Genomic DNA, 17,608 nt, shown 5'->3' on the forward strand with positions numbered 1-17,608 from the left:
ATGTTAAAGTGAGCTGATAACAAGGGTCCTCAGAAGACATCCCTCCTCCAATTTAGGAGGAAGTCGGGAGCCTAGGATTCTTCTCAACCAGCTACATCTAAGTACAACCTCTTTCCCTGTCTATGCTAGGATTTTACAATTTTAGCCACCACAGGTTGGCGCGCTCATCATAAAAACCCACCTTTTTCCTAAACACAGTCATAGTTGCTCAGGTTTAACTAAATGCATAATCTTAAACCAATCTAGTGTTCATCCACATTCGGAAAAAAGGTGTGTTCTTACCTCCTATTAGCTAACACAAGATAACTAACACAACTTGGACTGGAGTTCGGTCTCCGATCTCCCCCACGCTACAACATCTACACAGCTATCTTTAGCACACTAACCCAAGTCTGTGACCTCAGGCTGGGAGGCTGGCTCCTAGACACAGTGTAGCCATACCCTAAGGAGCAGTAACATTAGAACAAGCCTGGCTAAAGATGATCCCATAAGCCACTCTAATTATGAAATCTTCTGCTTCCCTGAAGCTGGATCATTGCTTGCTGGGGCTCACTGCCTCCATCCTCCTCTTCTGTTAAAATAAAGGGCAGCTCCAGCAATCTGCTCTGTTTGGAAGAATGACAGGGGTGCCAAAATCACAAGTCTCCTTATATTTTTGTTTTTGTTTTTCTTAAAGCCCTGAGTGCTGCACAGCAGAGAGCACAGGAGCCTCTCAACTTTCATTTTAAAACGATGTAGGTTTCTAGCCTTTCCGGCTGCTGAGGAAAGCTTGAAAATGTGACCCAAGTGCACCCCAAAGTCCCAGAAACCAGAAGGCAAATAAAGAGATAAATTGGTTTAAAAATCAGGCAATCTCAGGAGTTTGGGGGGGGCAGAACCCTGATTTTTAACTGCTGGGGAGCTGACGATGCTAAAATGAGGTGCTGTCTCCAATCCCCTACCATACTACCATGACACCCTCCTTGGTCCAACCATCCCCTAAGAGGGGACATGGTTCCCCCTCTCACCTGCTGGTATTGGAGGGGTCAGGCCCCCTTTCTCTGTTAGCCCCACAACGCCTTGTTTCCCCTTGTCCCTGCCTCTTTTGCCCCACCTTATCCCAGCCTTGCCTGCCCCTGCCCCTAGTGGTTCCCCTGGTTTGGGGGCACAGCCCCCAGTGGGTGCCTAGGCTAGGTGAGTTGGCCAAGGCTCCACAGGGCATCTGTGGCACAGGCGGGACTCGAACCCACTGCTCCCCAGCTCCAGAGGCGGGCCCTAACCCCCGGCCTCGCGCCTCTCGCCCGCGCGCGCGCGCACACGCCCGCGGGCGTCAGGCCCCCGCCCCCTCGCCCCGGCCCCGCCCACCCGGGGCGGTCTCGCCTGACGGCCGTTGCAAAGGACTTTTTCAGCAGCCGCAAGTGAGGTGAGTCGTGGCCCTTCGGGGCGGGAGGGAGGAAGTGTTATTGCCCCGGCGGGGGTGCCCTCCACCCTCGCGCACACAGCTGCGTGGGGGGGGGGGGGCCGATCCCCCTTTCCCGGAGCGGGATGAGCGCGGCGGGCCAGAGCCGCTGTCCCCCGGGTCTTGGCCCCGGTGTGAGGCTCTCCCGGGCGCTGCTATAGCGGGCGGTGAGGCCCGGGAGGGGGCTGGCGTGGAGCGGGGGGTGACTGTGTGTCGGGCCGACGTTTCTGTGGCCGTAGCCCCAGAAGCCCTAAGCCGGCTGGGCACCGTTCAGACGGTCCTAGCCCCAAAGCGCTGACCGTGTAAGAGGGGGTGGGTCGTGGCCCTGCTTTCGGGGCGCCCCATGAAGCATTGGGGGAAGGCTTTTCTCCCGTGGCAAGGGCCCGCCAGGGGAGTGGAGGCTGCCAGGAAGGACTCTGGGGATGGGGCAGGCAGAAGGATCAGCAGGGTGGCCTTAAAACTGGGGGCTTGCACTCTGTGGGAGCCCTGTGGTTTGGCTACGATTCAGCGGTGGATTTCTTCTCATCCTTCCAGCAAAACCAGAAGGAATGAGACAGCCCAGCTTTTCTCACGGCTTTTATCTGTGAATTTCTTATGAACATCATTGTAGTATCTGTTGTTTAATAGCTAAAAAGTGTCGTAGGTATGTAAGGCACTCTAGGGAAATAAAAATACTGTCCAAACAGTCCTATCCCCAACAGCTTTCAATCTAAGGGTACGTCTACATTATAGTGCTTCAGGGTAGATGCTTCCTGTCAGTGGAAGGGGGTTTTCTGTGGATATAGGTAATCCACCTCTCTGAGGCATGTTCGATACGACACAGTTAGGCTACTGTAAGGCAGTTTAGGTCGAACTAACTCTCTGCACGTCTACACTAAAATGTAGCTCCCACTGATATAACTCGCCCACTACACTGACTTAATAACTCCACCTCCATGGGAGGCGTAATGATTAAGTCGCTGTAGTTAGAGCGATACAGCTTTCGTGTAGACACTGTGTTGCTTACATCGAGTGTTGCTGCCTTTCAGAAATCATCTCACAATGCCCCACGCTGGCAGCTAAATTGGTGCAAGCGCTTCTGGTGAGGACATGGGCCGCTGATGAGCATAGTGTGGATGTATAAAACCAATTCAATTACTGCAGTGGCTGTATGTTGATGTAACTTAGGTCAACTTAATTTTGTAGTGTAGACTTGCCCTGAGAGGGAATAACTAAATAGACAGAATAATCCCATCAACCTAGCTGCATCTACAAGGGAGGTTAGGTTGACCTAACTGCGTTGCTGGGGGCACAGTTTTTCACATCCCTGATTGATGTAGCTAAGTCAACCTAAGTTTTAGGTGTAAACCAGGCCTTAGCTACACTTGCATGGGGTCTGGTGACAACAGACAAAGGAGGGAATGGAATAAGATCACAAAGAAGACACAAAGCCAGCCATGAGCAGTGATTTCTCCATCAGAGTTTGGAGGGGGATAATTGCATGTTGTTTTGGGTTGTTCCCTGAGAGTCAGATGAGGATTGTAAATTAGGTGTTTTTTGTCGTGCGCCAGCACAGGTCCAGCTGCAGTAACGTTGTGATCTGCTGTGTGACTACTGGGCCGATACTCTGGCAGAGCCAATGCTAGATCTGGAAGTGGTTCCCGAGCGATCTCTTGGGAATGAACAATGGGAATTCACCTTGGGTAAGTCCTGTGCTTGGCACTTGCCTTGTCATCACATTTTTCCATGCTGTAGTAGTGATGGCCAGAGGTTTCCCTAATGCTTCTAGCATTATTCTGAATTACTGAAGATGGAATTCCTCAAGACTTTTTTTTTCTCCTTTGTTTTTGGCAGTTATTTTAAAAAGGCAAAGTAATGCTAACTTTTATATAATACTGAGAATATTAATGTATATATGTAAGAATACTTCATGTTTGTTTTTAAGGGTGCTCTTAGACTGACTGATGTTTTATTTATCATCTGCGTTTCCTTATATTCATAATTCCTCCAAAGCCTCTTGTTGCTATTTTGGACCAGTAATTTTGAGTAACACCCAGAGGAGGTGTCCTAGATGTACTGATCATAGTCTGGGTAACGTCAATCAAGTGACATCAGCCTGCTCAAAAACTTACTAATACTTTGCATTTATAGAGTGATTTTTGTACAAGGATCACTAAGCAATTTACAAATACTATTTAAACGTCATGACATCCTCATTGGGGTAACTGAATTGTGGCATTTCCATTTTACCAATGAGGAAACAGAGTTTAAATTACTTGCCCAAGGTCACATAATAAGCCTTTCTCCTTCCAGGGGTTCTATACAGTCTTCCTTAGACCACATTTCTTTGGTAGATTCCTCTTCCCTTCCCCCCAGCAGTGTATCAGAGAGAACTCTTACAACCAATCCAAATTTAGTTGATGGTGTTCAGAACCAATTCGAGGCACTTAAGTGTAGCAGTAGATTTTTATATGTTATGGGTCCTCCTACAAATGATTGATTCTTCAGACCTATATTTTAATAATAAGCAATCAGCATTTAAACATTACTACAGTTTGTCCTAATTGTAAAGCAGTTATGAGGTTATTCTACGGGGGGTTAGGAATTTCTGCACCATACTGCTTTGCCCGGAATTTCCCAATATTGCTGGTTCTGAACCACTGGGGTAACAATGGTGGGAGTACTGGTAAAGAGAGCTGCAGATGGGAGCCAGCGTTTTCGGCACCATTTTTAATCTAAACAGTGCAGAAGCTGTTGTTTCAGACATGAACTGATAAGCGGAAAAGGTTTTGGTTTCGTGTCTATATTAGGCAATTGTCTTTTCGATAAGCAGCTCTCAAATGGGTATATTATGGTTATGGTAGCAGCAGTGCAGTTAAGCCTGTTCAAAGCCACAATTGCCTCTCAATACACTGTCTTTCTGAACTGTTCTTGAAAGCTGACATTTTCCATGCTTATTCTTAATCCAAAGAGTGAAGTTCTTTTTTATAAAGTTTCATAAAATTCTGCTTGACCATTTGAAGTCACTAGTATATAGGGTGAGGGGAAGAAAAGATGTAGACAATATTTGTTTTTTGCTCTACTAAGTCAAAAGCTAATTCATTTTGGCTCTAATCTGGCAAAGACTTATGCGTATGTTTAATTTTATGAGTTGTGAATAGACCTACATTGCATAAAGTGTGTGTAATTTTTTGCAGTTTGTGAACCTTGAAAAGCTCAAAGATTTGGCGTGTACTTAGCTTTCAGTTTGCAAGGCTTGAATTCCTACATCTGAAAACTAGCAGCTTGTGCAGTATTTCACCGTTTACTATTTTAATTGTACAATTAATTTGATTAACCGAATATTTGTATATTCAAATAGTCACTGAAATAAATGCATTTACACACACAGTTCAGGGTGGTTACATGTATTGCAGTGGTCTCCAACTTTTTTACGCCCAAGATCACTTTTTGAATTTAAGGGCAACCCAGGATCTACCCCGCCCCTTCCCCAAAGCCCAGTCACGCTCACTCCATCCCCTCTGCTCTCTGTCACTTGCTCTTCTGCACCTTCACCCACTTTCACCGGGCTGGGGTAAGTGGTTGAGGTTCAGGATGGGGTGTGGGCTCTGGACTGGGGCTGAGGGGTTCGCAGTGTGGGAGCGGGCTCTGGGCTGAGCCTGGGGCAGGGGGTTTGGGGTATAGGAGGTTTGGGGTGAGGGGGTGCAAGCTCTGGGAGGGAGTTCGGGTGCAGGAGGGGGCTCTGGACTGGGGCAGAGTGTTGAGGTGCAGGAGGGGGTATGGGGTGCTGGCTCCGGGCCAGTGCTCAGGGCTGGGGCTTGGGGTGCAGCCTCCCTCCGGGCAGCACTTACCTTGGGCGCCTCCCAGTTGGCAGCACAGCAAGGCTAAGGCAGGCTTCCTGCCTACCCACGCCACTCCCGGAAGGGGCCAGCATGCCCCTGGGGGTGCGTGGGGGGACACACGGTTCTGCGCGTTGCCCCTGTCTGCAAGCACCGCCCCCACAGCTCCCAGTGGCCACAGCTCCCCGTTCCCGGCAAGTGGGAGGTACGGGGGCAGTGCTTGCAGGCAGGAGCAGCGCGCGGAGGGAGACCCCTGTCCCCAGCCTGGGGCCATGCTGGCTGCTTCCAGGAGTGGCATGGGGCAGGGGCTGGCAGGGAGCCTGCCTTAGCGGCTGCCCTGCTGCACCACTGGAGATCAGGATCGACTGGGAGATCATCTAGGATCGACCGGTTGGTGACCACTGATGTATTGTATACCTGAAAATACAGAAATAAACTTGTCCTGCGTTTAATTCATTGTGCAACAATTTGAATCTTATCACGAAGTAAATACATGGCTGTCATCTTCAGGTTAGTTACGTGCTACGTATTCTGACTAAGACTCTCCTTGTTGGAACTTAGATATCAGTGCTTTCGCTATACTAATAACCTGTTGGTATAGCGAGCTCACTGCTGGTTCAGCCTTGCCTAACTTAACTGATCTTTCTGTGTTTGTATTATCTGAAGTTCAATAAAAGCTACTTGAAAATAGTTATCAACACTGCACAGGTTTATTTCCGTGTGTGGGCACTCATTGTTTTTCTTTCATTTATAAAAAATAAACAAGCACAAGGAAATAAAATGCAAACAAACCTGCTAATGCCACCTTAAAGTTAAGATTACATATACATGCACACACAACAGGAAATTCATAGTTATAGTTCCTAGTTTAAACATAGCTCTGTCATATGAATGTGTAATATATAATTAGTGTGGCCAGGTAGGTTAGAATAGGGGACTAACTGGCAGTCAAGACACTTAAGCTCTGTCTGCTTTGGGGATATCTTGTCAAATTTCCCACTGTTGCTAAAAATTGTTTCGGTTCCACCAGTTGGAGCAATGTTGGGACCCCTACTGTAAACGGATTGCTGGCTGCTCCTGATATTTTGAGCACCATGTTGTCTATACCCGTTCTGGGCAAAATTAGATTACGTGGTTCTTCAAATGCTGATGACTTGTGCTCTGCGTGTTAAACCATAGTGGAGATGATTAGTGTGAGATGTCTACACAATTTTCCTGGTGTACACAAAACCTTGGATTCTGTTCCTGGGTGTACTGCATATAATAGTACCATATTGTCATCAACTTTCTATTTGATATACTTTACAAAAATTTACTTACATTTCTCTTGCTTTTGTTATACTTCCTTTCCCTTCTTAGTTTCACTCATGTATTTTCTATCAGTCATGGTGCATCTTTTCCTACATTGACCTCAGTGGCTGTTTCCGCTTGTTATCTTTGCTTTCCCTCCCCGCACCTCACCTCCCCACACACAGAGGTGGGGCTTAGAAACTTCTTCCCACTCTACCCCCCCATATAACTTACTAATTTTTAGTGCATTAAGTGTTGGAAAACCTTATTTGTTCCATGCAAGGACTGATTATGCAGCCTCTTCAGCACACCCAGCCTCTGATGATCATAGGAGAGAGCATGAAGTTTGGAGATCAATCTGAGTATCACACACAGCAGCTGAGAGCACTGCCTCTGTGGGTCAGCTTGTCTGTTCTTATTTAAAATAATTTAAAAATGAGTAAGTATTTCTTTCTCTATCTCCTGGGAGTAAAATCTGTCATTTATGAAGAAATTTGTTCTTCTCACTGACATGTACTCCTGGGAACAACTTTATATCCAGTACTTACATTTGATCAGTCATCTTCAAATTTGCCTATTCTGGAGTATCTTGCACCCATAATTCTCCACCAATGAAAGCAGCAGCGGGGAGAGGACTGAAGGAAAGGGTTTGACAACACGGTGGTAAAAATGTCTGCATCACATCTCTGCTACAGCTTCCACGATTGCTATGGTGGAATTGTCCTGGCAACAAATTACAGTAGAACTTCAGAGTTACGAACACTGGAGTTACAAACTGACACCTCATTTGGAACTGCAAGTACACAATCAGGAGCAGCAGAGACAGAGGGGGAAAAAAGGCAAATGCATTAAAGTACTGTGTTAAATGTAAACTACTAAAAAAATAAAGGGAAAGTTTTTGAAAAAAGGTTTGACAATGTAAGGAAACTGTTTCTAGTGCTTGTTTCATTTAAATTAAGATGATTAAAAGCACAATTTGTCTTCTGCATAGTGGAGTTTCAAAGTTGTGTTAAGTCAGTGTTCAGCTATAGCTTTTGAAAGAACAACCATAACCTTTTGTTCAGAGTTACAAACATTTCAGAGTTACGAACAACCTCCATTCCCGAGGGGTTCATAACTCTGAGGTTCTACTGTAGATGTAGCTTTTTTTTCTAATATAGACAAGTTCTCATCTCTTGTTTTAGGGGTTGATGTTACATAGCTGATTCTATACAGAGAATAGAGCCTTACTTAAATTTAAGATGTAACTTATATCCGTCAATTAAAAATTTACATTTCATAGAATATCAGGGTTGGAAGGAACCTTAGGAGATCATCTAGTCCAATCCCCTGCTCAAAGCAGGACCAGTCCGCAATGTTTGCCCCAGATCCCTAAATGGCCCCCTCAAGGATTGAACTCACACTCCTGGGTTTAGCAGGCCAATGCTCAAACCACTGAGCTATCCCTCCCCCTAAAAGCTATCTGTGCCCACATGCCGTGATATCACTGTCAAAGTGATGCCATGACTCGGATTCGAACCGAGGTTGCTGTGGCCATAACGCAGAGTACTAACCACTATACGAGCTACTGGGGCCCTATTATAGTATAAGAGATAATCTGACCAAAATAGCACATACCATCGTATATTTTTCTGAATAGGGACACTTTGCTTTATTTAAAATTTAAAAATTAGAAATAAGAAAATAATTTAGAAAGGCAAGGAGCTAAAATAAATAACAAATCAGAACTATAAAAGCTAAAATGACATGTAGCAATCAATTACATTTCTGTATGGGTTTATAAGCTTTTTTTAGCTGCCAAATTGTGATATTGGAACCAGGAATATATGTGCAACTTGTTTACACATGATCACATTTCATTAAAAGATACAAAAAAAGTTTTGACCACATTGCTGAAGGGGAGCTGACGCTACACTATTCTCTATGTAGTATCAACTGTGTAACATCAACTGTGAAAACAAGAGATTATTTAGTTTAAAGTCTGTAATGAGCTTTGTTAGAAACTGAATTGCAGCAGGCTCTTACCATTAAACCACATACTTAGCTTAACTTGCATACCTTACTTGACTCTGCAAAAAGAGTTTATTTTAGAAATAATGGTGTGTAATGGGCTTTGGATCAGGCCCTTAGACACATTATTGGAGAATTAAATCCACCAATAAAGGTGATTCAAATAGAAAACTGCTGTAAACATGTAAGAAAAACGTGGACTGCATAAACTTTGGCTTTTTATTTTCCCTTTGTTGGAGATAATCGGTCTGTATTTTTTGAGTAAAAGAACTTTGTTGCTTGGTGGATAAGCACAGACCTTTCTGTTCCAGAAACACTGCTGAGGTCACAAGTGAAGTAGGCTTTTGTTATTGTTTGCAAATCCTTATGTTGCAACTTACTACTTTTAGGTGATGAGCCAATTTTACCTCACCTTTAACCTGTCTGTTGGCCTAATTTATTATCTGTGTGGACAAATTAGAGAAATATGACTTGTGTTTATTTACAGGAATGCCATTGGCTCAAGCTGTAGCAATTCTTCAGAAACACTGTCGTATTATCAAAAACGTCCAGGTTCTCTACAGTGAGCAGGTGAGTAGAGAATGACCAGGCCAGGTTGTTAAAGTAATAATTTTGTGATAACTAAGCAATAAGATACTAAGGTGTGTCAATGTTGTGTAATGCTACACGCTGTGTATTGTTTAGCCACGTATTGTGGCTGTTGTCTAATATCACTCATCCTGAAGTGTGTGGCTTTTAAAAGTGGCTAGTTAAATATTGTGTGTTTTTTTGAATAACTCTTTGTGGAGGGTAATCAAAATATTTTATCAGCTCCTAGGATTCGTTGTTATGGCATGATATTGCTATAGCTTGGCATTTTCAGGCACCAATCAAGCTTTCTTTGGTGAATGCTACTTTTTTATGTTGACATGTTTTAGTAGGATGGGGAGCTCTGGAAAATAGTGTGTTGAGAAAGGGGAGTGTATTGCTAAGGTTGCTATACTGAGTAGTTCTGACTCTCTTGATATAAAAGGATTTAAACAAGTAACGGCGGTTTTGAAACTAAGTTTAGTTTTTATAGTATAGGAAAGGACTTCTGCAGCTCTGCTCTTTAAATAGCTGGGCAGAGATCGTCCGGTCTTTTTGCATTGTTTCTGTCAAGTGTTGTAATATTTTGTAATGGTGAGATGCTTCTCACTTTCTCCATTCCTGTCTGATGCAATGATGATGAGCCCATTGGAAATGCTGCTCCTGCTCTTCTGTGCATCAGCAGTTCTGCTTGCAAAAGCAGATGCAGTAATTTAAAACACCTAGATGTCTTAATCATGCTTTTGCACTATTTAAACATTATCCAGTGTTACATTAGTTGCTATGCTTTTGATGTGCCTCCCGCTTTGTATGCTATAGTGTGCTGGAGGCAAAATCTATTAACTAGGTGCAATAAAATATATTTTTGAACTTCTCTAGTTTTGGGGGGAGTGTGAGGAAGGGAGGTGGGGATACCAAATACCCTGAAAATACATATGAGTTGCCAGTTCTCAGCTACAATAAGCTTGTAATGCGTCCTGTTGTTTTTAGGAAGCAGGAGATTAGAAGACTTTTTCACATTGTCCTTAACTAAATCTGTTACAATTTGAATTTGTATCAACAATCTAAAGATTGAGCAAGAGATCCTCTGATATATGAGTACAAAAATAATCAAGGAAGAATCCTGACTGTTTGGTTTACTGCCAGATACATATCTCATTAATTAAATTACTTTTATCCCTTTTTTTCCTTTCCAGCTAATATAGATTTATGGCTTTCATAATGGCAACATATTTACTTTGCAAATTAGAAATGTAGCCCATTACAAATAATACATCATACCGTCTGTATGAGAGTGGTTAGTAACAGCAGTAGTTTGTGTCCCACAGTTTCTCAACCCCAGTCAGTACAGTGCGCTGCAGAATATCTTCTGGTTTATTTAGAAGAATAATGTGATCCTTGTTTCATTCTATGATGTGGTGTAATAGAAGCTTGAGCTTTGTGCTTTTACAAAGCTTATCCTGAGACTGACCAGGGATCTTTCCTCAAAGACCTTTGTTCATCTTCACTCCTCAAATGATCATAAATATAGAAATGTCTTTATTGTATCGTGTTGCCTGAAGGAAAATGTTTGATAGGTACAGTACCAAAGATAAAGATATTTTGAGCATTGGGAGTGGTGCTAAACACCTGGGTTTAGATTATAACCACTCCATACTAAGCCCTACAACTGACTGCATGTGGACTCAACCTTGTCTTGGGGCAGATCCTCATTGATTTCAGTGGGGCCTCATGGGTGCAGGGATCTGCTGGTGCGGTCACTTGGTTTCAGGGCCCTAATGAAGTGTCTCTTTTATGTTGTCTGGTCAAAAAGAGTTATGTTCAATTTAAACATTGAGAATAACTCATCTTCCCCATGACTTTTTTTAAAACGTATGTTTAAACAATAGAACATAATAGCTTAAAATATTTGAGCATCTAGGCCAGGGGTGGCCAACCTGAGCCTGAGAGGGAGCCAGAATTTACCAATGTACATTGCCAAAGAGCCACAGTAATACGACAGCAGACCCTCCATCATCTCTTCCCCCCCCCAGCTCCCAGCACCTCCCACTCACTGGCAGCCCCACGGATCACCCTCCTCCAGCTGTTTCGTGGCATGCAGGAGGCTGCGGGGGGGAGGAGTGAGGGCATGACAGGCTCAGTGGAGGGGGTGCGAAGGGGTGGAGTGGGGGTAGGGCCTGTGGCAGAGCCAGGGGTTGAGCAGTGAGCACCCTCCAGCACATTGGAAAGTTAGCGTCTGTAGCTCCAGCCCCAGAGTTGGGGCCTATACAAGGAGCCGCATATAAACTTCTGAAGAGCCCCAGGTTGGCCACCCCTGATCTGGACTACTATCCTGAAACTCCCAAGAGCATGTGTTAATTCTTTAAAAACTTACCTAAAAAGACTTCTCAAATTCAGCCAGCTCTGTTCATATTAAGGGTCTGATCTTAACATACGTGGAAAGCCTGAAATGCAACAGGAAAGCTTTATGAACCTGTCTCTGAAACTGTAAATTGAGGACAAAGTTTAATTCTGGGATTTTCTGTCATACTTAGTGTGATTTTTAGTACTCAAAATGAAACTTAGAGTACTGAAAGTCACATTAATTTAACTTGTGTCTCCCAAGTTTCTTTCTCCTGGCCATAAAATCTGCCAGAAGGGAAGATGAGCTGCAGGCTGTGGTAATTACCAAGCCTTCTCTCAGCTCTTTGTTTTCCTTCATTAATGATGTTTTCAACTTTCACACTAATCCTGAATTAAATTTTTAAACATCCTGCCTAGAACCTTAGAACTCAATTTGCTTAATCTCCTGGATATGAGCTACTAAAATCAGTATAATGCAGAGCCCATCACATATATTCAGGAAAGTTATTTAGTATGTCTTCATCATTACACAGTGGATGTTCTTAACTCTATGCGTAAGCTCTCTGAATTAATTTTCTAAGGCATCAGAAAGGACTATCGGTGCCAGCATTAGAGTCATTCTCTTGATGTATGACATGCTTAAGTACCTCCTAATTCTAGACAACATTGCACATTTGCATGTTTACTGTCTGCTAGCTACCTTATTGCTTGGGTAGAACTGAACTGGTTTTCTTTAAGGGTGGATGAGATGCTTTGTATGGAGTGGTTATAATCTAAACACAAATGTGTTTAGCACCATTCCCAGTGCTCAAAATATCTTTATCTTTGGTACTGTACCTGTTAAAAATTTTCCCTCAGGAAACATGATACTATAAAGACATTTCTATGTTTATTATCATTTGAGGACTGAAGAGCAAGAATGCTTGCTGTTGGAGTTTCTGATGGCATTCCTGAGTCTGTCTCTCCCCCTCTCATGCTAAAGTATTTACCATTTCCCCTTCTCATAGTTAAAGGGGCATTGTCAGTTGATTAAAGGCCCCCAAATGTTCTTTCCATAAAGGAAAACAAATCCTCTGTGGCATTTCTGGAGAGAGTACTTTTGTGTATTGTTATAGTAGCAGTTAAAACAAATCACAGGGAAAATGTACAGTACATACAATATTTCAAACCACCTTTGGTCTAACTACAAAACAATCATGGAATAAACCGCTTTTATTTTGCACCTTCGACTTTCTTTTATTTAAAAAGTGGATTAGATAGGAGCCTGGTTTAAATAGTCAAAGGGATTTAAAATCATCTTGTTCTGAGGTCCAGGATTCGCTCTATTCAGTTGTGGACCTATGGCAGTTTTCAGGTTAGGTTACAAGATATCAATCAGGGATAGCAATGAAAGTGCTTTCCTGAAGTTTTTCAGTGGCATAAAGCATCTATTCTCAGTTGTTTATGAGAAATCTGTCTTTAAAACTATGCAATTCTGATGTATAGAAAACATTACTTATATTTTACAAAAATAGTATTGATTTCTCTCATCTGGAGGCCTGTACAGTTGGCTTACTTTAATTATTGAATCTGACTAAAAATCATAGATATACTGTGGATATAGCTCTCCCTTCTGCTGCCATTACAATCTGTTCATGTTAGGTCAACTTCTCATAGTACTGTCCCCACATTTGAGTTCCTCCAGAGGGGCAGGATTCACAGCAAGACTTATGGTGCTGTGCATTATCTTAGGTTGTGAATTCTAGTGTTGTTGGCTGCCTTTGCCTATCTACCAACCTTCTCCCCTGCAGGGAAAAGTTGGAAAGGTGGGTTTCATTGTGTGTGTGTGGGAATGGGGGGTATGTGGTCAGACTGGCAGTGCTAGAGGCAAATTACTGAGTATGCCTGGACTCTGTTGGGAATAGAGAACTGCTACCAAGGTATGCCACTGAAAATAGAGACAGCCTTAGAGTCTGATCCAAAACTCGTTGAACCCAGTCAAATATCTGTTCACTTCAGTGGGCTTTTGTTTAGGCCCCTAGTTATTATGACTCACAATAACTAGGGAAACCTAAATTTGCAGCATAAGGGTCTGAAATATTCCATTTAGAACCTTACCCAGACTGGTTATGATATTCTTTGATATTTGAAGTGCATACCACTTTCTTAAGTACAATATGTAATCGTTGCTGAGGAGAGGCTCTTCAGTTTTCTCTTCATAAGATGGGCCCACCAGTGCTGAGTGCAACAAACTCTCCTACATGATGTGTTCCAATTTTTCACTCTAAGCCTGAAATGTCAGTTTCAGTTGCCCTTTTTCCATCTGTAAAAGCAGCAAGAAAGCTATATTCCTACTTGGTTGTGAGTTCATGCAAGGTGTGAACTTATCAACAACACTTCTGTTTCATTCAATAGGAAAACTGAAGGGGATTTGCCACATGTACTTTGGTTTAGGCGTATACATAGAACAAAACAATTGGTTGCCATGCCAATTTAATTGACCATTTGGGAAAAATATTTTTCTTTGGTTTTTATATATGTGGCAATAATCAGCTTTTTATCTAAATGATTCTACTGTTTTTGTTTTTACAGTCTCCTCTTAGCCATGACCTCATCCTTAACCTGACTCAGGACGGAATCAAACTGCTGTTTGATGCTTTCAATCAGAGACTTAAGGTAAAAAAAAAAGTCATTAGGATAGATTCAAACCTATTCTTACAATTAGTTAAGTTAACAAATCCTTTTATTTTTACATCGTGTTTATATGCCTACTTTAACACACTTTTGCAGTACAAGACTATTGCTGTGTTTCAATGGTCAAACTGTTTGTAAATAGAGAATATTTTAATATTTTGAAATATATTGGGCATTTTCAAGAGTGATCCAGTGATCCAAATGTGACCTCTCTTCCCTACTCTGTTCCAAATTGGGTCATATGCTAAAAATGGCTGAGATCAGATCCTGCATTATTGCAATCTGTGTGGATGTATGGTGGTGTTGGGGTTTTTCCATTTACCCTTTTATTTTTTGCTTCCATTTTATCCATATAAACATTTATTTATCGCCTAATTATTGCTTTCAGCTGAACTAAGTTCACGGTATACTCATGTAGCCACTAGTACACCTGTAGTCGTGTGGCATCTCAGAAGACCAAATTCAAATAAACAGGTACTCCTCCATGGAGTTCAGCTTACACTGAATTGGCATTTGTACCAAAGACTGAGATCATCAGCCCAACAATGCTCCCAGCAGTATCCATTAAGGGGTGCTGGTCTCAGTGCGGTGCATCTCCCACGAATGCTTTGCAGTTTCATCACATTTACAAGAAGATAGGCTGGTTACAACTAGCCTACTCATAGAATTTAGGAGAAACAAAGAAAATGCTTCTCTTGAGGTGACATGGTTCAGCCAAGCAAATAGACAAGTACAGGTGTGCGACTCTGTAGAGATTTGATTAGGTTATTACAAAATTAAAACACCTTAGCTGTGTATTGGTTGTAGGATACGGAGCCTTTCACTGAGTCACCAGTTCAAGTTCTGGCCCAAATTTTGACCAGCAGTCAGTGTTGGCCATTCAGTAGTCTTTCTGAAACAACTTTGTGACACCCTACCACATCCTGTTTCTAGTGGACAAGGTGTGATGTGACAGAAAACCCCTACCCATCTGGCACAAATTGACATGCTACTTGGCATCACCTGTACAAAAGAGAAGTACTGTGTGAACATGATTAGTTAATCTACACTGTCAACCCTGACAGTGGTTTCTCCAGGAGAGGGTGCCTTACATCACCCTTCCAAACCACGATTAAGGGAGATATATGGCACGGGTTCTCAACCTTTTTCTTTTTGAGCCGCCCCCCCGGCCACCCCAACATGCTGTAAAAACTCCATGGCCCACCTGTGCTGCAGTAACTGGTTTTCTGCATATAAAAGCCAGGGTGGTGTTAGGGGGTAGCAAGCCTGGGGCCCCATGCCACAGGGGCCCCCAGGAAGCTACATTGCTCAGGCTTCAGCTTCAACCCCAGGTGGCGGGGCTCAGGGACCTGGGCTTCAGCCCCAAGCAGTGGGACTTTGACTTTCTGCCCTGGGCCCCAGCAAGTCTAATGTTGGCCCTGCTTGGAGGCCTCCCTGAAACCTGCTTGAGGCCCCCTAGGGGGCCCCAGACCCTGGTTGAGAACTACTGATATATGGAACCTTGTTTTTTCTACCCTTGGCTGTACCTGTTCTGTCTATAGAGAACTGCACTCTCCAAGCTTTCAATTTAGGTTTCTCAGGAGCACAAAAATCACTTTAAAGCCACTACAGGGCTGAGGGGAGGAAGTTAATCAACTGAAATGTAAGATATTCTAATAGACTAAATATTTGTGAATTGCAGTTAATTTGGATTGTAAATTTTAACTAAATTTAAGATTTCTTTGTAGTTCAGTACCAGTATTCATTCATATATTATATAATTGTTAGATATATACCTTAAATGTTACAAATAAGTTAATATGGGCATTTTGCAGACTAATTTTCCATTAAGAGTCAATGGAAATGAAATGAGATGTGGTCAGATATTTTTCCTTCTTCAGAATGGGCCGGACTATAGTTTATAATTGAATTGTGGAGATTTCTGTTTATGAAATCCTTCCTGTACTAATGGGATCTTGCTGTCTTTAAAACAGAAGTCTCATTGATATTCAAACAGCGGAAGTGAAGTTAGGGTTTTTAACAGGATTTTTTAAAGCTGTTTTTCTGTCAGAAGGAGCTGCATTTTCCCACAGTGGGCAGTTGCTTGACTGTAGAAACTCTCTTCAGTAGCATAATTTTTTTAAAGAAACTGAGCTTGATAAGATTGGAATAATCACTTCAAGTATACATCTCATTTCCTGCCATTTATATGAGCCTCTGAATCTCATTTCTTAATGAATAAAACAGTTCCCCCCCGCGCCCCCCCCCCAAATCTCTCACTTCAGTTTTTGAGAGGGTGGGATCAATGTCATTTGGATACCAATTGCACATATTCAGGAGTTTCCCTTCTATTCTTCCTCACTCTTATGTGTTTAAATTATCCTCCTACAGCCCATTTGTTTAAAAATAGAAGGGTTAAACAAACTGATCTGGTTTACTGGTGCAGCAAAAATGCATTTTGGTCTCTAATCTTAGATGGTCAACAATTCTGTTGTAAATTGTGCAAACTGTACAGTTGTAAATGGATATAGTAAGTATTTTGTGAAATTTAACTGATATTTATAAAGCTGCTTTGAAACATAGTCTGTGTGCGCACACATTTATTGCAGATCACTTCTTAGTGGAGTAATCAGACTTGTTTGAAGAAGAATTTGGTTTAGGTGGGGGTTATTAAAGCCTGCTGTAAAGATGGCATGATTCATTTTAGTTTCTCTATGGTTCAGAACCCAAAGTTCAGCTGTGAAACTAACAAAAATCATGTCACTTCACTCTGCTGTTACTTGAATAGTATGCAGCTATTAGAGCTGGTCATGAGGAAGATGACCATAAATAAAGGCTTCTAGAAGGTAGAATGGCAGAGTTAGGAGGCTAAGGGAATAGTGACAATACCCATGAAATGCTTTTTGTGCCTGTGTGGGTGAGAAGAGACCCCTCTGTACCTTCCAGCAGCCAGAGGCATGCTGAGGTCTTTAAGTCTATTGCATGTTTAGCCAGAGGCTGAAATGAAGCATGGTGCTCTGGACCAAGTTTTAGGGATCGCGCTCTAGTATGAGTCCAAGTACCTTTCCCCTCTCCCCCGGCTCCCATTCATCTAGGGAAGGAGCTAGACTTCCACTATGCTGTCGTTTCCTGTTGCCTTGTAAATTCTACAAGCCCTGTAAAGTATTAAATATTTGACCTGTAAATGCTCTAAAATTCTTTTAATATTAGATTAGAGTAAATTGTGTAAACTACTGATCTTTCTCAAATGTAAGCCAAAAGCTTCTTGATTATGCAGAAATTGATCAATAATTGGGTTTGAATGCTGCTGATTACACATTTGCTTCTGTGGGCAGTGGAATAAATGCCATGATTTGTCAATAGTAGCTAAGCTAGTTTTTAAAAAGTCCTACTTTAGCCTTATGGCTTATTGCAGTGTTTCTTCAGTGGGTGTGTCTGCAGTGACTAGGAGCTTTTGTAAATTCACTAGGTATTGCTGGACTGCATAATT

The 17,608-nt window shown here is 42.5% G+C and overlaps 1 protein-coding gene across 7 annotated transcripts in view; it reads left to right on the forward strand.

The window, feature by feature from the left end:
• Positions 1 to 1,333: 1,333 nt before the first annotated feature.
• Positions 1,334 to 17,608, forward strand: part of PHAF1 (phagophore assembly factor 1) — a 46,521-nt gene continuing 30,246 nt past the window's right edge. For 4 of the 7 annotated variants that reach the window (XR_007352260.2, XR_007352261.2, XM_075118336.1 and 1 more), the window contains exons 1-4: positions 1,411 to 1,605; positions 2,989 to 3,120; positions 9,044 to 9,126; positions 14,038 to 14,121. Coding sequence is in view for 5 of the 7 variants with exons in the window: in XM_075118336.1 (XP_074974437.1) it covers positions 3,057 to 3,120; positions 9,044 to 9,126; positions 14,038 to 14,121 (231 nt within the window). In the remaining 2 variants the exon portion in view is untranslated. The other 3 variants (XM_048816343.2, XM_048816346.2, XM_048816344.2) reach the window with 3 other exon arrangements.

Source organism: Caretta caretta, chromosome 12 (assembly GCF_965140235.1).
Source record: "Caretta caretta isolate rCarCar2 chromosome 12, rCarCar1.hap1, whole genome shotgun sequence".
NCBI lineage: Eukaryota > Metazoa > Chordata > Testudines > Cheloniidae > Caretta > Caretta caretta.